Source organism: Zingiber officinale, chromosome 1B, assembly GCF_018446385.1.
Source record: "Zingiber officinale cultivar Zhangliang chromosome 1B, Zo_v1.1, whole genome shotgun sequence".
Taxonomy (NCBI): domain Eukaryota; kingdom Viridiplantae; phylum Streptophyta; class Magnoliopsida; order Zingiberales; family Zingiberaceae; genus Zingiber; species Zingiber officinale.
Window position 1 is genome coordinate 113,398,932 of NC_055986.1, and position 24,738 is coordinate 113,423,669.

Consider the following 24,738-nt stretch of genomic DNA (forward strand, 5'->3'; position numbering starts at 1 on the left):
ACGCAGAACCAAACGCAGTCCAGAGTCTCGCTGCGCGTCCGATTGCGTCTAGGGTTTAAGCTTCTGCACCTCCTCCACCGATACTGTTTTAACAGCTTGAAACCCTCTTGTTTTCAGTCTTCGCTTCTTCCGAGGCTCTCCGATGGCGGAGCGGTCGCCGCGTCATATCCGCCTCGAGGAAGAGATCGGTGGCGACCAGGAAGGCACTACCGACTTCGTGTTCTGTCGCATCGGGGAGTCCACGCCCCTGAAGGCTTCTGACTCCCAGTTCGACCTCAAGGATCCACCGTCACGACCTCTCGCCGTATCCGAGCGCTTCCGCGTCATATTTCTGGCCCATTCCGAAGGTGCAAACTCTACTTTACTTTCAGTCCTTGCGTTTTTTGTTCACTTTTCGTGATAGTTCGCTTCCGTAGGGTTCCTGGTGGCTAAGACGAAGGATGTAATCGGGTTGGGGAAGTTGATCAAGGAGAATGGGAAGGGCCCCTGCATTGAAAATTCAAGCATTGTGGATGTAAAGATCGGCAAGGTGTCTCTACTTGCACTCTCCAATGATTCCTCGGTGCTTGCGGCGGTTGTAGGCAGTGAAATCCAGTTCTTTTACGTGCCATCTCTTGTTAATAATAAGGTTAGAAACCTGATGCCTAGATACTTTAGTTGCTCAAGGATTGATTGCTTTTAGCTGCTGCCATGCTACTGTTTAAATGTGTTACTTACGAACCTCAAATTGGAATGATGAAAATAATATCTCCCATATGATGTAGTGTTATCTTATTATTATTATTAATTCTTGTCGACATTATCATCATAACAAGCTAACATGTAAACCTTTTCTGAAGGCATGATGAAATTTTAGTTCTCTTGGGGACCAACAATCATATATGTGGCTGTTTATGCTGTTACTTATTGATGCTACTGTATATACCGCTTTAGAGCCTAATGCATAGATTTGCATGTGGAAATGTATTTTTTTTCCTCCTAACGAGATGGTAGATGCTTAATTTTAAGCAATGTGGTGTTGTGGGATAACAATGGTATTGAAGGAATTTTCTTTGGGGGGTATGATTTCAATAGGCTGATGTGGTGAAGCAATATCCCAAATTCTAACAGCCTGTGGCTGTTGTTTTCCTCCTGGGAGTTAAAACCAAAGGCCTGCCACCCCATTTTAATGTGTACAAAGGTGAATATTATCTTGTGGCAATGATATTGAGAAAAAAAATAAACCATTGGAAATGTTTATCCTATTAAGTTTGCATTTATCAACTTTTACTTCAATTTTTACTAAGCAATTAGTTTGCACAAGGAGATATTTTAATCCCTTCTTTTAAAATTTGTAATTTAAAGTTGCTAGAAATTATAATCAAAATATACTTTCACTAAGAATAGTAGCTATAATCTGCTTAGTTGTGGTTAATCACATAAATAACATCTGAATATTTCTTTTATTTAATGTTCTTACTGATGATGACAAGACATTTACTTAGTTCATTTAGATTGAGGCACAAAATGCTAATGTTCATAATTCAGGAAAAACCAAGTTTAGGCTATTTAGCGTTCAAGTTCTGCATTGCACTAGTATAGAATCTTCTCATTTACAAATAAATATCTATTTCACCATTCTGATTGGGTGCACTTTACACAGAAGCTCATTCTAGTTAATGGCTTAGAAGATCATTCTAGTTAATGGCTCTGGTAAGGTTGTAAGAATCTCAGGTTGTTGGCACCACTACAAAATATCTTCCATTCTAGATCGTCTATTAAAGTTCATCAACTATTTTGTTTGTTGAATTATTATTTTTAATTATTCATTACTTTATATTTATATCCTTTTTTGAGAATTTAGAATTTAATTTAGTATACAATTTTGCACATATATATTTATTGTCTTGATATTAGATAGACTTTAATCATCATTTTTTTAATTTTAAATTTTGAAAACATTTCTGTGTAGGAAGATAAACCTTCTTTTTTATGTTCAATGAGAGATTCTCGCACAATCAAGGACTTCAAATGGCAAAAAAAATCTCAAAAATCTTATGTTGTTCTTGCAAGCGATGGTTTACTTTGTTATGGTCGCATAAAAGAGCCCCTGAAGGCTGCCATGGAAAATATTGATGCAGGTTCCCTCTTTTCATTGCAAAATTGCTAGATGATTTAATATTGAGTTGCAATTTTTGACAATGTAGAAAAATATAATTTCTCACCTGATTCTTTAAAATTTCTTGAAAATTTCACACTTCTATACTGTGTTTGTAGGCTGCCAACTTTGATGGAAGACGTTCAGAAAATGCTCGCCTAGCTAACAGGCTAAATAATATACAATAATAACTTATGCCCTAACCAAATAACTAATCATATCATGGATGAATAGCATATGATAGTGTACATGTCCTTTTGAATACATCATTTCATTATTGGCTATAAAGAAATCCGGATTCTCCAACATGTTTATTTACTAGACTGAGCTGATTGAAATATGAGATTTGTTGATTCTCGACATTTGATCTTTTGCTGCCTACCACTTGCCTCCCCTTTCTTCCTATTTCTCCCACTTAATCTTATTTTTTTCTACTCAGACCATTGATCTCTCTCTCCCTCTCTATGTAAAGAACCCCTTATTGTGAGGTCAACTGCCTCATTTTTGTTTTATTTCAATGTTTTATAAGGTTATCCTTGAGACCTTATATGATTGCAAGGTCATTCATGGAGAAAACTTAACTATCCAATAAAAGTCAGTAGTATTGGATATACGCCTCAAACATAGTATCAATAGAAAGAAAATATATACGACTCCTAAAATTAAGTGGTGGAAGTTAAATGATGGGAAGCAAAGTATATTTTAAAGAGAAGGTAGAAGTACAAACATTAGGTGAAATATACGGTGACTCTAATACGACATGTGATAAGATGATATCAAAGTTGAAAATAATAGCTAAGCATGTACTCGGTGAGTCAAAGAGACATGCACCACTAAGTAAGGAATTTTGATAGTGAAATGAGAAAGTACAAGAGAAAGTAACGGAAAAACAAATAGCCTATAAGGAATTATATATTTGTAAGAACGAGGAAAACTTAAAAAAATATACAATAGAAAAGAAAGAAGCTAAGAAAGTAGTGAATGAAGCATAGAATGAACCTTTTGAACGATTATATCAAAAATTGGATATAAAAGAAGGGGAAAGAGACATTTATAGAATAGCTAAATTGAGAGAAAGGAAGACAAGAGATCTTCTCCAAATAAAAATGTATTAAAGATGAATGTACTAGGGTACTAGTAAACGATGGAGAAATAAATGAGTAGTGGATGAGATATTTTCATCAACCTTTTAATGAAGGTTTAGTTGATAAATTTAACTTAGGTAATTTAAGAAGGTCAAATAAGCATAGAAATTTAATTTTTTATCGTAGAATTCAAACTTTAGAAGTAGAACAAGTTTTAAATGGGATGCACAATGGAAAATTTGTTGGACTAGATGATATTCTGATAGAGGTATGAAAGTGCCTAGGAAAACAAGGTATTGAATGACTTATAAAATTATTTAACATGATATTGAAAACGAAAAAATATCTGATCAATAGAGTATAAGTATTTTAGTTATTTTATATAAGAATAAGGGAGACGTACAAAATTGTGCAAACTATAGAGATATTAAACTAATGAGTCATACCCTGAAACTTTATGGAAAAATAATACAAAAAAAGATTAAGGAAGGAGACCTTGGTGACCGAAAATTAATTTGGGTTAATGCTTGGAAGGTCAACAATAGAAGTTATACATTTTCTTAGACAATTAATTGAAAAATATCGGGAGTAAAAATAAGATCTGCATATGGTATTCATTGACTTAGAAAAAGCTTATGATAAAGTTCCAAGAGAAATTATACGGAGAATTTTAGAAAAGAGAGGTGTTAGCGCAACATATATTGAACGACCAGACTAAAGACTTCAGACGGAGTAATTGAAATATTTCCAATAAAAATAGGATTGCATTAAGAATCAATTCTAAATCCCTATTTTTTTTATACTAATTATGGACGAACTCATTTGAAGGGGAGCTTTGGCGCAACGGTAAAGTTGTTGTCATATGACCAAAAGGTCACGGGTTTAAATCCTGGAAACAGTCTCTTGCAAAAAGCAGGTAAGGTTGTGTACAATAGATCCTTCCCCGGGACCTCGCATGGCGGGAGCTTCGTGCACCGGGTTGCCTTTTTTTATGGACGAACTCATTGACTGTGTACACAGTACCGTGGTACATGTTGTTTGCAGATGATATTGTTTTGGTAGATGAGACACGTGAAAGAGTAAATGCTAAACTAGAATTTTGGTGGGAAACACTAGAAGGGAAATGTTTTAGGCTTAGTAGAATAAAGACAGAATATATGAAATTTAAGTTTAGCTACTTAATGAAACAATTGTTAAGATAGGAGATGATAAGTTGCTTGGAACTGAGAGTTTTAAATATTTAAGATCATTTTTATAAAACGATGGAGGGATTAAGAGATATGTCTTACACAGAATACAAGTTGGATGGTTGAAATAGTGGATAACGTCGAGTGTCTTATGTGACTGAGAAGTATTTCTAAATTTAAAGGAAAGTTCTACAAAATCGTTGTGAGATCTGTTATGTTATAGAGTTGAATGTTGGGCTATGACTCGAGCACATGAGCAGAAGATGAGAGTTGCGGAGATGAAGATGTTAAGATGGATGTGTGGACATACGAGGATGGATAGAATAAGAAATGAGAGCATTAGAGAGAAAGTTGGAGTTGCGAGGGAAAAATCCGAGAGACACGTTTAAGATAGTACGGGCATGTACTTAGGTGACCAATAAATGCTCCAGTTAGGTGATGTAAAACTATGACAAACACATATATCAAACGAGGAAGAGGAAGACCCAAAAAAGACTTGGTTAGCAACAATAAAACAAGATAAAATTTATTTAAGTATAGATGATGATATAGTAGGAGATAGAGCTAATGACGTAAAAGGATTTATATAGCCGACACCACCTAGTGGGATAAGACTTGATTGTTGTTGTTGGTCAATGTTTTATAAATTGGACTAATGGGTTGACCCATATCTTATTTCTGTTGAATGTTTCTTTGTTTATTTTGATCTGCCACATCATGTACATATCTGACAATTATTACCATATGAAACTAAATTGTTTTTAAACACATTCATTTATATTTGATTTACAATATTGCAATTTGTTTAGAAACGCAGAATACGAATTTAGATATGATTGTGTTTGATTTTCCTTGTTGTATTGATAGTTGATTGGAGCGCAGATGGCGATTTCATTGCTGTTGCAAAAAAGAGTAGTGTAAGCATATTTTCATCTGATTTTAAAGAGAAAATTTGCATGTCCCTATTCGTCCAATCATGGTCAGATGCTGAATGTGAGAGCGTAAGAGGTATGCTCCCCTATATTTTATTGTTTTTGCATTGTCTTTGAACTTGAGTTTGGTAAATTTGTCCTTTCTTGGTGAGCAAATATGGTGTTTTAAAATACTGATTACATCTCAATGGGTAGTAGGTCTGTGCTTTGGATGTTGCTTTATTCTGTCTTTTTTTCTTTCAAACGACGGTTTATCATCTTGAATCTTGATTAACATTATATATACTTCAGTGTACATTTGGTTCAAAGCATTCATGTGTTGTTACGTGCCCTCCTTTTGATCATGATATGGAAAGACCCACTCAACATGGGATTTGACTCAGTTAAAATAAACCATCCAGATAGTCTCATATAGCTGGAAGCACTGCGTTAAACATTATTTATTTTATGTCTTTGATTCATCTTCTATCCATTCCATAATTAGTTAAACCAAATAACATAAATTTGTGTAGCCAATTTAATCTCATCTGGTTATTCAGTCATTTCCATAGAATGTCGAGTCTCATTTTGTGAAATAAGAATATTCTTTCTATACTAAATTTTTATTTCTAAGTTCCCAGAGCACTTCTCTGACTTCTCAGATCCTCCTATCATTTCTATTTCAGAAGTGGTGTTATTTATTCTGAAGTTTTTTACTGTTTGATAACAGGGTAAAAGCACGCATTTTGAGAGATTAGCTATTAATACCATCTCTCCACTGTCTTGCCAATTTCGGTAGCTTGTAAGCCTATAAAGATTATCATCCCTTTATTCTGATTAAGCATGCACTAGTTTCTTACTGATGGGTACTATAATTTTTTTATATTTATGGATTTCATAAACCATATAGTTGTGACAGTGAACTAACTGCCATACCTGGATGAGGAACAATTGAATTGGAGTGGTTTTTATGCTTATGTTTATACTTTATTTCTAATATATACCAAGTCTAACCTCCATATACATCCCCCTACATAATACATATACTCTATGGATTAAACCTTCTTCCATGTAGTTCTTAACTTCTGTAACGGTTTGTTTAGAATTCTTTCTGCACATGCTTCAGTTTCCTTTGCAACTGCTTCTGTTTATGACACATGTTGTTTGTATTATTCTTGTGCTTTTAATGTGTCAAATTTCAGTAATTAAAATAATCATTGGCCTCAAAGCTGAAAACATGACATGTTCTTTTAATCACCCAGTGGATTCTGTTGAATGGATACATGATGATAGTATCATTATTGGAAGCATTAGAGTCAATGCAGATGGGAGCGAGGAGGGATACATGGTTCAGGTGATCAGCAGTGGGGCAAAAAAATTTACCGAGGTCAGTGTTGGTAATTTAACCACATGCAAGATTGATCGCTGGTTATCATGTATTGCAATATTCTGGTTTTATTTTTTGGTGGTCATCTTCTCTAATAGAAGAAAGACAAAAAGGCTCTTTATTTAGAGGATCTGAGAGTTGTTTATCCTTTGAAAATAATTTCTTCATGTAATCTACGTGTTGGATAGAGTATTATATGTGTCGCCAATCTATCACTCGTGCAAATGATGTGTCTTATCCTTGGGGTAGATTTTTAAACTAAATTGCTAGGACATCTTGAGTTGGGTTTCTCTTGGAAATGATGATTTGATTTAGTGTAATAAAGAACTATCTTATTTTCTGTCGCCAAGAGAACAATGTATTGAAACATATTTACCAAACTGGTCAATAACAATATTGGTAAGTTAAAATACCTCACCAATACTAGATACGGGATTCATTTTTTTGCTATCCTAGCTAGTCAATTTTTAAATCCTTTGCTGGACATGTAAGTTCAAACCTCATTGGTATCTCAAAGGTGCTTCTGGTACTATTAGAGCTCACTTACAAGTTGTCAAATAAGCAGGCATTTTTGCAAAAAATATACCTATTTTTTGAGCTTTCCAAAAAAATCCTCCCTACTTTGCAATTTCGTGAAAGGCATGCCTAATTTTGGGTTTTCTAAAAAATCCTCCCTACTTTATTTCGGCTGAAGCCTCGTAGTTTGTCTCTCTGCAAACTCAAAATACCACTTAATCAGTAAAGTAAACCATTTTTTTTCCAATTATTTTGATAGCTGACTTTTATTTTGGACAAAAATGATACCATGAGTTTGTAAGAACAAGAGGTAACTCTTTTTCTTTTCTTTTTTTTTGAGTTGAAATGTACTCTAAAGGAATTTTGACCAAAAATTCCTAGATGGTTCAAATCCTATTGTTTTGATTAGAAAATCATACCAAAGGCTTTTTAGGAGTATCAAATTTCAGGTTAAGGTGTTTTATAGTTGAAATGAGCCATTAATGAGATTTGCCAAAATCTCCTTTGGGGGTTATTCTAAACTTAAAAATGGTTTGGACACTCCACTTGAGACTCCTAGTAAGTCTTCTGGGATTTTCAGTAAAGGGTAACATCCTTAGAGTGTTATTTTCAACTTTAAAATGAACTTTGCAACTGAAAAGTATTTGAACACTCCACTTGTGACACCTTGGAAGCCTTTCAGGATTTTTCCTTGAATTCCTCTAACCCAAAGGTTTCTCTATGAATCCACTTGAACCTATAATTTTTTCAAAAAGATTAATCTGTCCCTAAAGCCGCACTGCAGTATTTGCTTATTTATGCAATTTTGTTTTTCCAAGAAAAGCATTTTGTTACTTCTTAATTTGTTTCATGTATAGTCTTGAGGATATCCTATATATACATACAACAACAACTAAGCCTTTATCGCACTGAGTGAAGTCAGTATGGATCCTTCTATGCCATTGAGTTTGATCCCCTACTATATCCTCATCTATATTTAAATTAATTTTATCTTATATATATATATATATATGATAATATCTAACTGTTTCTTTGTTTGTTTCTTTTGCAGAGTTCTTGTAATCCAGTGGTCATTTCCTTTCCTTGTTTATTTGAAGGTATTTTGGATGATGTTTTGCCAGCTGGAGCTGGACCCTATTTGCTCTTGAGCTATTTGGATCGTTGGTATGGTTTATATTTAAGCTATTATCACTTACTATAAGATTAAGTTTTAGAGTTTGTACAACTTTTTCTAGATGTTTTTATTAATCTTTTCTATCTAGCTGTTTGGCATTTTGACTTGGTTTACACCTACGATACAAAGACATAAATGTTGTTTTTTCTCCCCAAGCCCTATTTTTTATAAAAGAAACAAGGTTGCTAGGATTACTAAGCTCCATAATTTGTGACGATCCTAGCGTGAAATTATTTCCAGATGAATGGGAAGTTTTATTTCTAGAAAAATGCTTTAAATCAGTGGACAAACTTATTTATTATACTGAAATTCTTCTCAAAATGCTGCAATTTAGTTCCTAGTTTCTTGTCATATATTTGTGGGAAAGCATGATAATAGGGAATTGTGGAAATTAGTGCAACCATTATATCAATGTTATACAAAATTGATGTTGCTAGTGATGTAGCGTCTTTGCAAAGCTAATAAAATTTTCATGGCTGATCCCATGTTTCAAAAGTTGAATGCATAAGTTGTTTTAACATTTTTCTCTAACAAAATTTTTTGGGTTATTATCAATTTATGTTTGTGGTAATAATTAACTAGTGTATATTAATTATGATGCACTTTGGCATATTTTTGAACTTTGCAAGTATATTCATGCTAAAAAGTATCTGAAGGTGTAAAATTAAAATTAATATTTTTGTGGGATATTTCCCGGGACCCCGCATACCGGGCTGCCCTTTTTATTTTTGTGGGATATTTATTGTTATTATGTCTTAAAGAAATGTCTTTCTCATATACTAGGAATTATGAATCTTGAACCTATTTCAACTATATTTTGTGCTTCTTCAGGGTCCAATCTAATTTAAGTATATGTAGTTTGAGGTCCAAGTGTTGTGGTTAATGGCCATATACTTCTGATTATTGACTGATTTTTTAGTGTGATTTGTATACTTCCTATTATCTTTTGCATCACAATATTAAACACTATACTTACTACAATACCCTGACTGTATCTTTATCAATATTTGAGGTTTATTTATTTCTCTTCATAATATCTACTGTTAGTCCGATCTATGGTATCAAAGAAAGTTCGTGAGAAGTAAGACTTCTGTTGTAGAAATATTTAAGATCGTGCTAACTGTGCTGATCTACCACAATATTACACACTTCTCAATTGGTAGGTCACACACACACACACACACACACACACACTTTTTAGTTACATAATTGTTCTTAACCACGTTAAAATTTGTTGTTGAACATCTATGTCAACTATCATTACTAAAAATTTTTCGCCTAGGGGGCTTCTTCTCACTTCAAATAAAAAGAACATTGATCAGCATGTTGTTCTGGTAAAGGATACAATGGATGAGTACTATCGGAGGGAGGTGTCATGGCTTGAGTTTCAAAATGACAAGTATAAACCTTCTATTGGTCTACAAGGTGAAATTTTCAATTTAAGTTTCACTGTTGTTGCAAACTTGTTGCCCTTTCTATCCTTCTGGTAAACATCATATTTGTTTTTTATAAATCTTAACCAGCTGTTTCTTGTACTTATGCATCATGCTAAGTATGTGCTTGTCCATCAGTTGCAAATTATATTGAACATCTGTCAGCAAGTGCTTTCTATTAGTGCTTCCTTCTGTGATGTTCATTGTTATTTAGGGTTCTTTAATAGTTGGATGCATTCAACAAGGTTGTCAAATTCAGCTTCATAATCATTTTGATTGATTTTTGAATTATCAATTGCATGAATTGTGGATTATAAGGTTCTGTTAAAGCAGAAATAGATTTTTATGTCACCTTGGACCACTTTTTTCATGCAAAAGTAGTATATAAAAACAATATAATACCATATTTGCTAGCATAATATTATTATTTGAGCATATTAATGACGATTTGTAAGGAAAAATATATCAAATATTATTTCTTCTCATTTAAAATTAAGATGAAATGGACCAAGTATTTCATCTTTCATTGTTATGGACAATAGGATAGTTTTTTTTTTTTTTTTTTTTGATAATCTAGGTGTTTGGGCTTTCGCCCAACTAATTTGGAGGCAGACGACCTTCTCCCTTGGTTCATCATCAAGTGTAAGTCTTAATTGCATTTACATGGTTGAATAGTTGTATGAAGACAATTCATTTTTTATTCTATTCTTGATATCAACCCTGAGTCTATTGATGGAGCATCTTTACATTTTATGTTGAATATGATACATTATTCCACAAGAACAACTTTAATTGACTAATATGGTAACTAGCAATGGAGCATATGCTAGCTCAGACTCAAGCTGCAAAATATGCACATCAGTCATGTTCAACTTGTTGCATAATATAATGACATGAAAAATTCCCATAGACTTTTAAGTTATAAGTATGTCATTTTTAAGTAGAGGTTGGAGGAATTATATTTATGAGCTTTTAATGTAAAGGATGAAATGATTCTTGATGGTTTGAATCATTATAAAGTATTGTTCTATTTTCATTACATTTATCTTTATGAATGATATTATTTGTATAACATTTTTCTCTTCCAGAAAATGGTGAAGACAATCTGATATTGGGGTTTGGTATCGATAAGATTTCCCTATATGAGAAAGTTGAAGTACAGGTTGACACAGAATTTAAAGAACTATCACCATATTGCATCCTTTTTTGTCTTACGTGTGAAGGGAAGCTTGCCATGTTCCATGTTGCAAGGTAGAGGTCTAGTGTATGATTATTAAGTAGATTGTCTTGAGATTGTTGACTTTTCATTAATGGTTCCTTCTTATTTAGAATTTCAGATACTTCTGATCTTCCTCAACCCTCCATTCCTCCAATGGATGTGCCACTGGAGGATGAGTTATTTTCAAACACTTCCAAAATCAAGAATGGTACAGATGATCTAATACCAATTGACAGGTCAAAACAGATTTCTTATGAAAGCGCTTCTTTTCCTGAAGGTATGAGATGATGCAAAAGCAAAGCAATAATATATAGGTTTTTACAAGATTTCTAGATAATTATTTAATGCTGTAAATTGAGTTTTATTAATTATATAGATTTTCTTGATAAAAACAATGAACTGTAAAACCAGGTGATGAATTGAAAGATGGAGGAAACAAAAATTTACCTGAGTTTCCTAGAGTCAACACCCAACTTGGTAAGGGGGATGAAAGAGGTGGCGTTTCATTTCATAGGCAATCCATAGGTTACCCTCAACAGACAACCCAGCTTTCCACAAACTTGTCTTCAAAAAATGGACCTGACTCAGTCATTGATAGAACATCTACAGCAGCAGAAACTGTTTCTTCCTCGAGAACCCAAGTGCAGGTTCCTCTCCTTGTTGGTAACATGTCAAGCGAAACTGCTGCAACCAAGAAAAATGAAGCAAAAGGTTTGGTCAAAGGTGTAGGTCAGGTTGCAGTTCCTACATCCAGTTTTCAAAGTGGTGGTTTTTTCAGTTCGAGAAGTATCAACACAAATTCTTCATCATTGGCTTCAGGCACAATTTTCAGTGATTCCAGCGACAAGTTACCGTCAGGACTGGGACAAACACCCGTTTCTTCTCGAAGTAGCATTTCATTTAATCTTCCATCAGTCAGTGCTCCCATTTTAAAAGGAACTGGAGGACCGCCATCTATGATACTCTCTTCAAGCAAAGATGCTCGCAGTGAAGCGCAGACAACTTTTCTGAATAAATCATCTAATGCTGAAGCAGCTGCTGCCACCTCCTTTTCATCACAAGAAAGTTCTGGAATAGGCAAAATTACATTTTCTAAGCAACAACCTTCCTTTTCCAATTTAAGAACTTCAAAGCAATTGCAGATGTCGGATTCTGAACCAGAGCTGGTGAAACAATATAATAATGTATGATATCATCATCTTTTTCCTTTCTTCAGTATCTTGAATTTATTAATTGAAATAAAAATATATTGGCACTTTTATATGAAAGTTCTTAGCTTGGCTTATCCTTGTATCCCATACTGAACATGATTGCAAAAAAATGCTTATGTTTTATAATATTGTACTACTATCTCAAATTGTAAACTTCAACCACTGCCAATCATATTTCATGTTGGTTAAAACTTTTACATAGAGTTTGGTGGTTGCCGTTGAATAGGGACACCACCTCAATTTTTTTTCTCATTTTGTCATTTCCTTGTAAGTATTTTTACCAAAAATTGCTTGGTCTAGTGGTAAGGGACCTAGATATGGAGATGGTAAGTGACCTAGATATGGAGATCTTTCAGCTAAAGGTTGGGATTTGAATTTGTATGATGGCATTGTTAGGAGGGGTTAATCTTGTTGCTTCCGCCTCGAATAGGGAATACACCTCATTCAAAACCAAAAAAGGAATATAAGTATTATTTTTTTATTCTTCCTGGCAACTCTAGCACTCTCATTTGTGCTGCATTATCTTTTTGTATGTTTTGATTCCTAATGGCTCAAAACTCTTCATATGAATAATATTTTGGTTTTAAGTCTTCATCACAATGGATTGGTGGTGTTCTAATATCAGAATGTGAACCATGCATATCATTGGGTACCTTTTGTACCCAAGACATGAGAGTGTCTGTATTGAAACAAGCATTATTTTTCTTGTTAATCAACTTGTATGCCGTATAACTAAAGTTAATGACTGTTTATGTTTTCTGCTTCATAACTGTCTGTCCTATGCGTTGGTCTTTTCTAATCCTTGCCTATGCCTATCTGTGCTGGGTTAGAATGGCAGATGGGCTCTTCTTCTGCTCCTTTTCCTCTTGTAGTATGTCGTTTTCCCCATTCTTGCCTATGATGTATGTGGTTTAGGAAATTGGAACCTTTCTGTTTAATTGCATTTGCAATTGTCTTACAGACTGTTATTTACATTTTAATCACTTAAGTCGCTTCCTTGGCAATCCTTGTGCTGCTCACTAGATTTTTTGAGTTCTTGACTTGCCATTGACTTTTACAATTCCTTACTCAACTCTGTAAACTATGAGTTTTTGTGGTTCCTTAGACTTTTGATTCAGCACACACAATGGTCTAGCTCGATAGTAAGCCTACTACAAGTAGCAGGAGGAAATGCCCCCTACTTAGAGGCAGAGGAGCGTAGAAAAGAAACGACAATTTGTCCTGTCATTGTCAGTAACTGTTGTGTTTTTAAGAGTTGTTTTTAACTCCTTCCTTCTCCTTTTCTTGTTATTAACAACGTTTATCATGATTATTTGCATCTTGAATCCTTGATATCCAGTCTATCTCTATGTTTTATTAAAAAGGGCAGCCCGGTGCACGAAGCTCCCGCCATGCGGGGTCCCGGGGAAGGATCCATTATACGCAGCCTTACCCTGCTTTTTGCAAGAGGTTGTTTTCAGGATTCGAACCCGTGACCTTTTGGTCACAAACTATCTCTGTTTTTTATTAAAATTAAATTGATCATGATTATTTGCATCTTGAATCCTTGATATCCAGTCTATCTCTATTTTTCATTAAAATTAAATTCTTCATCATTTCTATCAGCCCATTTATTTAACATTGAGAAAAATAAAATATATTTGTTTATCCATCTTTTATTTTGCAAGCTAAGGCTATTGAGCTTGCACAACTCGTACCCAGTGCTATACTTGTACTCCTTGGTATTGCTTACATGTAGATGAACTGCCTAACATTCCTTATTTATCCACAGAACATTTGTGTACTGGACGATATGAATTGGTACACCATTCTCCCTTTACATTTAGAATGTTGAGTACAAGATGGAAATCTTAATTGGATGACATCTATGGCATATATCAGTACCAGATATGCTAGTTTCATATCCATTTTTAGGTATATTTGTCATCCATTGTTTTTCCGGGTTAATGTACAGAAACAACCTTTCTACTTTTGTGAGGGAGTACAATCCATAGATCTTGTATTGGCAAGAACTTTCTGTGTTTCTCTGCTCTTTAATTTTAGTATGTGGTATTGCGTAAGCTGTGCAAGTTCAATTTTAAGTGTGCAATCTCAGTTTTCTAAAATGATAGAAAACTGGCCAACTGGCAAAACTGAAATCAAATGTATAATGAACTTGGTTTCTGGTTTGTGATCAATGCCACAACGCGTCACTATTATTAAGGCAACCATCATTGAATTAAGATTTAGTAAAAAAAAGTACTATCTAATTTTTGTTGTTAGGCTACCCTGCTTAGATCTCATAGTTCCTGTACCGTCTGGAGCCACGTGCAGTTGAGTATGTGCCCAAGGAACTTCATGGATCCCTTCTAGAAATTAGCATATATGTGATTAATCTGGAGAGTCATACATGCATGCACTCAACAATAAGAGAGAAACAAGGATCATAATCAGCATAGTCATAAGTGGGTCTGTTACATAGGTCTTTTCCTTAAAAATGAACTGTATTCAAGACTATAGAAAATAGGAATGTAAATCTTCAACTACATTCAATTAAGTAAAACCAAATTTGTAGGCTGTTTTGGTTTTGATGCATCATTGAACTGATCAACTTCCTGGATGGGTCAGTCTTTAACAGGTTCATAGAAAATGCATGTGTGCCATGTAAACCTTATCCTCATCAACAATTTGTTGACACTATTTTAAGCAAGCAGACTTGCAAGTTTAATATTACGTTATCCACTTAATCATCAAAAATTTTCTGATCAGGTGAAAGAGATGGCCAGGGAACTTGATAATATGTTGGAGCTGATTGAACAAGAAGGGGGATTTCGAGATGCTTGCACTATCTTTCAGCAAAGTGCAGTTCTAGTGCTTGAGGAAGGTCTGAAAAATCTATCAGAGACATTAAAGATACGCAAGGTATCATTTTCATTTCTTTTTCTGATGGTTTTTCAAATGACATTATGTGCACTTTATCTTACATTTTCAAACTCTGTTAAACCATTTTGTTATTGTAGAGATATGCAGAGGACGCACTCATGGAAGTTCAAAATCTTCAGAGAAAGATGCTACAAGGCATGTGATTTATTGTTTGCAGTCATATTTCTGAACCTGATTCTCATACATTTTCTTGACATTCTTATTAAGAAACGAATGGTCCAAATTTTTGTGGCCATATTCTTGACAAGACCAAATGGGTTGGGTCACCAGCTATTTGGCTTGGCTTGTCATGCTCTGTTGTGTGGCATCACAAATGAGCATGGTTGGATTGTGGCTGCACTTGACTTGGGGTGAACCAGGCTTTGATCTGCTCCAAATTTGGCTGTATTTTGCATTTTTTTTCCTTCTAAAAAATAAGCTTGTCTGGCACAAACCAGCCTGCAGGCCAAGTTGACTAGCCATGAATCCATTTTGATTTTACATTTAAAGAAAAAGTTTGTTTTCTTTTCAAGTTTCTTTTTAATTTCAAAACTTATAGTTTAAGATTATTTCTTATGGTTTTTATTTCTTTTCTTTTTAAATTCTTTTTAATTTTTGAATGTTAATTAATTTTAATAATTACATGATATTTTAAAGATACTAAAAATATCTGAGCCCAACGAGCTGTGCCTGCCCAAGTGTGACATGACAAGCACTGGGTTGGGCCAAGCTCAGCCCAAAAATATGCATTCCTATCTGGTTGGGCTTAGGCATGTCAACTAGACAAGATGATGCAATCAGAGTAATGAGAGACTATTGAAATATTGTATATTGTCTTGTGTTATTTCGCTAAGAAACTGGTAATACATTTATAATTTTCAGATTCAATTAAGTTGATTCCTGCATTCCTTGCAGTTTTTTTTTTCTAAATAAACTCAAGTAGAGAGGGAGATTTTGAGACAACCATCTATGCTTATCTTTTTCTATTTTCAGTCCTAAAGTTGAATAGCATACAATTATGTTAGTCTTGTTGATAATGCTGAATCACAGGCTTATATATCTGAAATTATATGCTCAATTAATTTGTAACTAAAGTTATGCTCACTACTCTTTGGCAATTCACATAAGCCTTTGCATGATAATTTGTTTTTGAAATCTTTTCTCATGGAGATTGCCACAACTTGATCAAATGATGCTCACATAAAACAAGAAATTAGAAATTGAATCAATGGGTTAAAATTATTTGAGTATTCTTTTAGGACCAAAAGGGATTTAGATATCTCCACAATGAGATGATATTATCCACTTTGGACCTAAGCCCTCATGATTTTATTTTTGGGCTATACCCAAAAGACCTCATACCAATGGAGATATCTTTCCCTTATAAATCTATGATGTTTCTCATGTATTTTCGATGTGGGATTTTGTTTGCAACCTTGCAATCTGACAATTCCCCCTCAAATGAAGGACCACGCTTCCCACGTCCGATCCTCGACCCACTAGGTTTTCTTGCACCTCGGTCCACCCGACTTACTAGGACTTCCTGTCTGATGTCTAATCCTCTTGATTCGGACACGGGAATCCCCACTTCCTTTGTTTGAGGTCAATATTCTACTTACATGGTTCAATTAGACTATAGCTCTTGTGCACACTCGGCGGTTAGACTTTCTGGCAATCCGGGTTCTGATACCAATTGTTAGGACCAAAAGGAATTTTGATATCTCCACAATGACATGATATTGCCCACTTTGGGTCTAATCCCTTATGGTTTTATTTTTGGACTCTACCCAAAAAGTCTCATATCAATGGAGATATTTTTCCCTTATAAATCTATGATCTTTCTCATGTATTTTCAATGTGGGACTTTGTTTGCAACCTTGCAACCCAACATATTCTTTTGGTAATTACGAAGTGTTGGTGCAGCGGGGCCGGCAAGAGGGGAGGAGTGAATTGCCTCCAAAGGGGTTGAGGGCGCCTCCAAGTGGATAAGCGGATAAAGTTTTATCCGCTCGTTAACGGGCAGTTTGACCCAGCTGATGGTGCCCTCAATGCTGTTGAGGGCGCCCTCAATGCAGTTGAGGGAGGAGGCGCCTCTAACGACTGTTGAGGGCGCCTTCAGCTGATTTCCAGCATTTTTTCATCTTCACTTTAGCTTCCGAAGTTCCGATTGCTTGGGTGATTGCGGCTAACCGAAATAGGGCTCACCCGAACCCAATTTCCGGCCTTCTCTTAGAGCAGGCTTCCGCCCTGGCTTCTCGTCCCTCGAATGTCACGCACGTTCTTCTCGTCCACTGGTGTACTCTTCCGCAGCTCTTTCGTCCTTCGGACGCACCGAGCCCGTCGGCTCCCTCCCTGTGTCGTCCTTCTCGCTAGCTGCGTTTTTCGCTCGACTTCCTGCGCTCCTAAGCTCTTGCACACTTAGACACAGAGATCAAAATCAAATAGGACCTAACCTAACTTGGTTGATCACATCAAAACAACCACGGGGACCAACACGAAGGGGAGCCTTGGCGCAACGGTCAAGTTGTTGGCATGTGATCTTGAGGTCATGGGTTCGAGTCGCAGAAATAGCCTCTTGCAAAATGCAAGGTAAGGCTGTGTACAATAGACTCAATGTGGTTTGATTCCCTAAGACTATATAGCGGAAGCTTTGTGTACTAGGCTATCCTTTTTTATTCTTCCTGAAGTTACAGTTTGGTTAAATTGAAATTTTCTTGATATGGGAACTTGTTTTGTTGTTGAAAAGTCTGATGGCAACTAATGAAAAATAATGCTGTGAATCTGTCCAAGTATGCTCTATCTAATCATGAGGGTAGAAATTGTTCAGATTGTTACCAAATATCTTAGTATTTAACAATCCTTTTGAATGCAAGAATATCTGTGTTTCGTCTTTTATATTACCATGTTTTTTCATTATCATTGTCAGTGACTGAAAATTTCTTACACTTTGTATTTTTTGTTCTTTCAGTTTCAGCTAAGCAAGTTTACATGGCGGATATAGTTAAACAAGCTTCTAGTACCCAGTATTGGGATATGTGGAGCCGTCAGAAGTTGAGTCCTGAGGTTGAACAAAAGCAGCAAAATATCCGGAAGGCACACCAGGTCTATCTTACAGCTAAAAATTTCTTCATACGTTTAAGATACTGATGGTTTGTTTCTTTATTTTTAGAATTTGACAAACCAGCTTATACAATTGGAGAAACATTTCAATAATGTTGAGATTAGCAAATTTGGTGGAAGTGATACAATTTCTGCTGGCCAAAGAGCTTTTCACAATAACCTGAGACAATCAAGGTATGAGTAAGCCATGGGAGGAAACTCGGTGCCATCTTCAGTTTCTGTTTGTTTTGGTCTTTCATGTGCAGTATTTCTTATAGTATATTCCTGCATCACTGTGATAAGTCAATTTTCTCTTTAAATGTTGTTTTTTGTATATTGCATAGTTGCTTATGATCATCCTATGATTACATTGCCATCTCCCATTTAAGATATTTGCTAAAGAATTATTATTCATTTTCTGCATAATTAACAATCTCCACATGGTAAACTCTATTAGAGATGGTGTGTTTTGCAGGCATAGTCAATCTTTGCATAGTGTTTGTAACACATTAAACTCACAGTTAGCAGCAGCCGAGCAGCTATCTGAACGTCTTAGTAAGCAGATGGATTTGCTTAAGCTAAATGATACTTCAACTAGAAGAACTGGTGTAGCAAAGGAATTGTTAGAATCAATTGGTCTTGCTGGTGAAGACATCACTTTGAAATCTCCAATTGGCAAAAATGCTTTTCATACTCCAGATTCTATGAAGAGAATTTCCTTCATTGATACTTCTAGTGAGGGACGTCTCACGAGAGCTTCAACAAGTGCTTTATCAAACATTGAGCCAGGAACTACAAGAAGGAGAAGAGAATCTCTGGAAAAAGTTAGCACACAACTTATTTCTTTCTGAATTTGCATTTTTTTCGGTGTCTAATTGAATCAAAATAGTGCTTATTCATGTGCTCCATCAATTTCAGCTAATTCATTTTGAATTTGCCTTTCTCCCAGTTGGTTTATCCTACTTTCAGCTTCTGATAATGTCATTTTGTCTTGAATTGGATATTTCACATCAATAGAATGCACATCTTTTTGCTTTGATTCTACATCTGCAAGTGTATTGTAAGCAATGAACAAGTCTCCTTTTGGTGCAAGTTTGATGTGTCATCTTCTTGGAGGTTATTATTCATCTTGGCATGCAATTTTTGTTGCAGGGAACAATATTTACATTTAGAAGCCAGAATAAGGTCAAGTATAAGAGATTTCCAATAGATATATATTCTATAAATCAAATGGTAAAACAGACCCTATAATGCGTCTAGTTGATGATACAAAGGTGCATGTCAATAAAATAATATTTTCATCATGCTTGTAAATTTCAGTTTTAGTTACCAGAACAATACGTAATGGAATTAATATAAATTGTGAGCAAATGTGACTTGCCATATTTGTTGTCCAGTGTCATGTATCCATTCTCCATCTGACTCAGGCACACATATCTCACAAGGATCTATTAGCTTTGTGCAATGCAGATATTTGATTGCACTTGTAGGCCTGTTAACAGTTTATGAAATCAATGTGCTGGCTGGAAGTCCAGAATTTTCTTTTCTAGTTTATCTTACTGAAAGTTGATTCATGTTAGAGTTTGGAGATACCGTACCTCAAATCCTTTGAGTAAAAGTCAGTTTAATTTGTATTGTTTCAGATGTTTGGCCTTTTGTATCCACCAATGGATTGAGGTTATTTCGAATTGCTATAATGTACCTGGTCCATTGTTCTCTCTTTCAACTTTAAATTTCAAATTCTAGTTGTTGAAGTAATCTTAATCGTGTATTGAAGTTTTAGAGCAATACATATATACCATTGATTGCATATATTGTGTTGTCAAACAATAGTATTATTTCAAGGTGATTTGCTTAATGCAGAGCCGGACTTGCTTTGAGCCTTCAAAGACGGTTGTGAAAAGAATGACTCAACAAGAAAGTGTCAAAATTGATGTTGGCAATCCCTTCCAGACAGCTAAGAAAGAATTTGATTCTAAACTTGAGATGTATGCCATTATCCAGCAGAAAGCCACTGGAAACTCGTCGTCTTCGACTGATTCCATCAGTAAGGTTCAGCCAGAAGGTTACGCTGTGAGCAAAGGTATGACAGTCAATCATTTCATAAGCAACTTGTGCCACTTGGTTTCATTTGTACACCTTCACCTGGATCTTTGCTCTGATGATATCCTTTTTTTCTATTTCTGTAGATGTTTATGTGAAACCCTCTAAGCAGGCCTCTAATTTGCCAACTAGTTCTGTTTTTAAATGGGCCAACGAACCTTCTGGAATACCACAAACATTAGTGTCAAAGCCTTATCCTGTTGAAGATGGAAAGAAAATTGTTATTCCAACATCAGTCACATCACCTCAAAAATCTTCTCTTTATGGATCTGGGTCATCACAAATTCCAGAGTTGATATCTCGTCCTATGGAAGGGTTACCTAAAAGCACTATGACATCAACTCCATCTTTATTTAATCGCACTTCAAATGTTCCAAAGGAGAGTATTGTACCAATGAAATCTGTTTCACCACTTCCAACAGTGCCTAATCTCCAGATGGAAGCACCTAAACCTGTGACAACATCTTTAAATCTTGTAAGTGATTTATCAGCTACCAAGAGTACATCAACAGTGGAGAAAGAACAAGGAAACAAACAATCAGATCCCAAGCCTTCCGGGGAAGGCTGGACTTTAAAATTACCAGGAAGCATTCTGCAGTCTGCAGCCTCTCCACAAAAGTCTTCTGCACTATCAACCAAGAGTAATGCATTTTATTTCTCTACAATGTCAACTTCTACATCTTCTGATGTAGGACAAAGGAATCATACAGAGAAAACAACAAACAATGAGCAATTCAGTGTATCTGCACCTAACTTGCAGACCAAGATGGTAGCTTCACAGATTCCATCATCAACATTTGCATTGTCAGCTCCTTCAGCATCAGGTTCTTCTGCATTCACTATGCCTTCCTTACCAACATTTGGAGGATCATCTCCATTCCAGGCTAAAACAGTAGGAGAAACTCGTTTAGCTCATTCAGCATCAGTGTCTACCTCAACTTCTGCTCTGTTTACTTCCTCTTCCCAATCCCAACCATTGGGTTCAAAAACTGATCCTCCATTAACAGCAAGTGAAGGTTTCCAATTTTCACTATCACAACCAATTGAGGTCAATTCAAAATCAGAACCAACCATACCACAAGCTAGCTCACATGACCAGGCTACATCAAAAATTGAACCACTAACAGTTCCTGCAAATATGGGTTTGACTGGATCAAGTATGACAAAAGAAGCGAGCTCTGTTCCAATGGTTGGTAATTTGATTCCAGCTTCAACTACTCGACCTGAGGAAGGATCTGCTGTTGAACATCTTGCAATCACCAAAGCAACAGAAAACAACAATCAATTGGATGCTAACTCAATCCAAGAAGAGGAAATGGAAGAGGAGGTTTCTGATGCAAGTAATGAGCTCAACTTGGGAGCCCTTAGTGGATTTGGACTTGGACCATCTTCTTTTTCAAGCACTCCCAAGCCTAACCCATTTGGCAGCAATTTTCTTGTTGGCAATGCAAGCACTGTGGGCTCTGCGCCAGCACTGACAACTCAACCGGGTCAGCTTTTCCGGCCTCCATCTTTTAGCCTCCCAACAGCTAAAAATGTATCACCATCACTATCAGTTAGCCCAACTGGGATATCAAGTGGTATTACAAATGCGTATAGTGGCTTTGGGAAACCATCACAAATTGGTGCAGCACAGCCGGCACTTGGATCAGTATTGAGTAGTAATACTAATGCATTAAGTGGTTTTGGGCAACCATCACAAATTGGTGCAGCACAGCAGGCTCTTGGATCAGTTCTTGGTACTTTTGGAGAATCACGACAGCTAGGTCCTGGTGGATTTGGTGGTGGGTTCGCAAATGTAGGTACAAGTGGTGGAGCTTCAAGTGGATTTTCTGGAAATATTGCCGGAGGTGGTTTTGCAGCTCTTGCTTCTCAAGGAGGCGGCTTTGCTGGTGCTACTGGAGGAGGTTTTGCTGCTGCTGGTTTCGGTACTGGTGGATTTGCCGGTGCTTCTGCAGGAGGTTTTGCTGCTGCCGCCTCCAGTACTAGTGGATTTGCTGCTGCTGCCTCTAGTGGCAGTGGTGGTTTTGCTGGTGCAGGTACTGGAGGAGGATTCACTAGCTTAAATCCTACAATAGGTGGTTTTGGTGGTGCCACTTCTCAAGGCAGTGGTTTTGGAGGGACTAGTTTTGGTGGTGCGTTAACAGGCTTTGCATTTATACTAAAACATATATATATGATTGAATTTTATCCCTCACATTTTCGGTCGTCATTTATGGAATGCTTTCACATTCTAATTTGTTTAACTAAATCTCAACTCAGTTTTAGCTTTCTCGCTCTGGAACACAGATGAATGTAACATGTCTTTTCCATTTCACAATAACACATTATATATGGCATTGTCTATTGATTGATCGGTCTTTAGGAGTATGTATCCCTGATAACACAAAATTTGTTTTATATGCTCTTAAATTAAATAGGTTTATCAAACTTCAAAATGTCAATCTGGTTTATCTGTTTCTCTTCTTGTGTATACTGTTTTAGATTTCAGTAATAGACAAAGTTATCAACTAGATCGTCATGAAATTACTTTTTCAAGAGAGTATTTCACTGTAGGATGCCTGCTCACACCATTTTAGCTCTAATTAAACTGATTATCTTTACTCATATTATGGCTTTGTAGGTGGATTTGGAGCTTTTAACAGTACTCAGGGAGGTGCTTTCTCTGCGTTTGGAGGAAGTGGCTCCACTGGAACAGGAAGGCCACCAGCCGAACTGTTCACTCAGATGAGGAGATGAGTTATTGCTACATATCTCTACAAATTATGAGAACAGGTAATGATCGTTTGTCTCTAAGAATCATGCTTGTTGCTGCTACATTTAGAAAAACTAAAACAAATAAAAATTATTCATATTGAAGTTGCAGGCTCTTTTTCTTGTATCGAAGAAAGAATAGCTTTCTTTTGTTATCATTAAAAGGATGGGTGAGCTATCTTGACAGACAAGCATGGATATCTTAGTATTTTGAGACAAGCGTAGATATCTTATTATTTGAATTTTTGCTAATATCCAGATTCGTATGCTCATAATTTTTGTAGGAAAAGTTTTAATTCACCTTGTCTTTTCCTCCAGAATTTCAGAGTTTCAAATTGCTGTCTTGTTACCTTCAATCATTGACAGTGTTGTACTATGAAGGAAATATGGACGTGGCATTATTTTTAGAGTTAAAAAATGTCACTGTACTATTCCGTTACATAAATAATTGGTGTTAGCTGTAGGGTTAAAACGATAACAGTTTAGGCATTTCAATGTTGTTGATCTCTATTTTGGAAAGCATGTAGAGGTTGAGAATGAATTGAAATTTCCATTTTAATTTTCTATGGAATGTTCCAATTCAATTCGTTGCATTAAAGTTATATTTTCTGAAAGCCAAATTCCGACCCAAGATATATTTTTTTTTTAAGAAAAATTTTTAGGTATGAAGCTGTGTTTTTTGATGTAAAACTTCTGTATGCTCGGATCTGGCTCAAGCACTGACCAAGAGCATCAAATCATGCAAATTGTATGAACATTGCAGTTCATTAAAATGCAAACTAGCTCCAGTGTGAGTATACACTATTATATGCAATAACCCTTTTTGTACCCATGATAATGCAAATTCTTTAGTTTCTGATCGGTTTACGTTCTTGATAACAGGACCGATGGCTGGGAATCATGTCAAACTATGGGATGATTGTTCAAGCTTTGCGACTCCAGTATAAGGGTTATGTAACCTTATGTTTTACTCAAAACTTTTGTGAGATAGTTATGGTTAAGGTTGTGTTGTTGCCAGCCATTGACTAGTTTTTGGAATTGGCATCAGGAATGTGGACATCTCGCATTCACAGATATGTTGATGCTCGTCCGAGTCAATGTGAAGATTGATATAAACTACTGTTTGGATTAGTGCAATGACAGGTAATTTGTAAAATTTGACCAGACTTGATCTCGGGCGATGGCCCTAAGTCGGCCACAAAGCTCCCAGTCAAAACTGCCCAAATGGAATAATCCTTCTATGATGCTTCAAAAATGTCCATCCTTCTCCGTAGGGGAAAAGCAGGAACAAGATAAGCTAGTGGTTTTATTTTTATTTTTGTGTTCTTATCGTCGCCCCTTTTTATATGTGTTAAGTAATCTCATATCTTCGAGGAATCTACTATGAATTTCTAACAAAGATTAACTGTTTGTTTTTTTATTATGATTTTACAAATATAAAATCTAAAAACTCCAAAGAAAAAAAGGGGCAGATGTAAATTCCTCAGCTGGAAGGGGTCAAATGCAATGGTCATTCTGTCTGTTGCTTCACATAGCTTGCAAAAAACCTTCCCTGCCTACTTCGACAACAAAGAGAACAGAATCATATTCCAGTGCCACTCACAAAAACATCCTCCAGCTC

General features: G+C 35.7%; 1 protein-coding gene across 8 annotated transcripts; it reads left to right on the plus strand.

Moving 5' to 3' along the window:
* LOC121973096 (nuclear pore complex protein NUP214-like) lies at positions 1 to 24,273 on the plus strand. 8 transcript variants are annotated; one of them, XM_042524703.1, is made up of 21 exons: positions 1 to 347; positions 417 to 628; positions 1,952 to 2,120; positions 5,277 to 5,417; positions 6,583 to 6,707; positions 8,275 to 8,387; positions 9,680 to 9,822; positions 10,919 to 11,081; positions 11,160 to 11,326; positions 11,461 to 12,233; positions 15,009 to 15,161; positions 15,260 to 15,317; positions 18,130 to 18,263; positions 18,331 to 18,455; positions 18,736 to 19,084; positions 20,124 to 20,343; positions 20,450 to 22,498; positions 22,987 to 23,138; positions 23,768 to 23,907; positions 24,000 to 24,066; positions 24,166 to 24,273. In XM_042524703.1, exons 1-18 carry the CDS (start codon positions 143 to 145, stop codon positions 23,100 to 23,102), a joined length of 5,415 nt encoding a protein of 1,804 aa, XP_042380637.1. In that variant the 5' UTR covers positions 1 to 142; the 3' UTR covers positions 23,103 to 23,138; positions 23,768 to 23,907; positions 24,000 to 24,066; positions 24,166 to 24,273. The 8 variants fall into 8 exon arrangements, with proteins under 8 accessions (XP_042380637.1, XP_042380652.1, XP_042380619.1 ...); XM_042524718.1 differs by having other exon boundaries at positions 11,461 to 11,778; positions 11,869 to 12,233; positions 24,000 to 24,273; XM_042524685.1 differs by having other exon boundaries at positions 24,000 to 24,273.
* Positions 24,274 to 24,738: the final 465 nt, after the last annotated feature.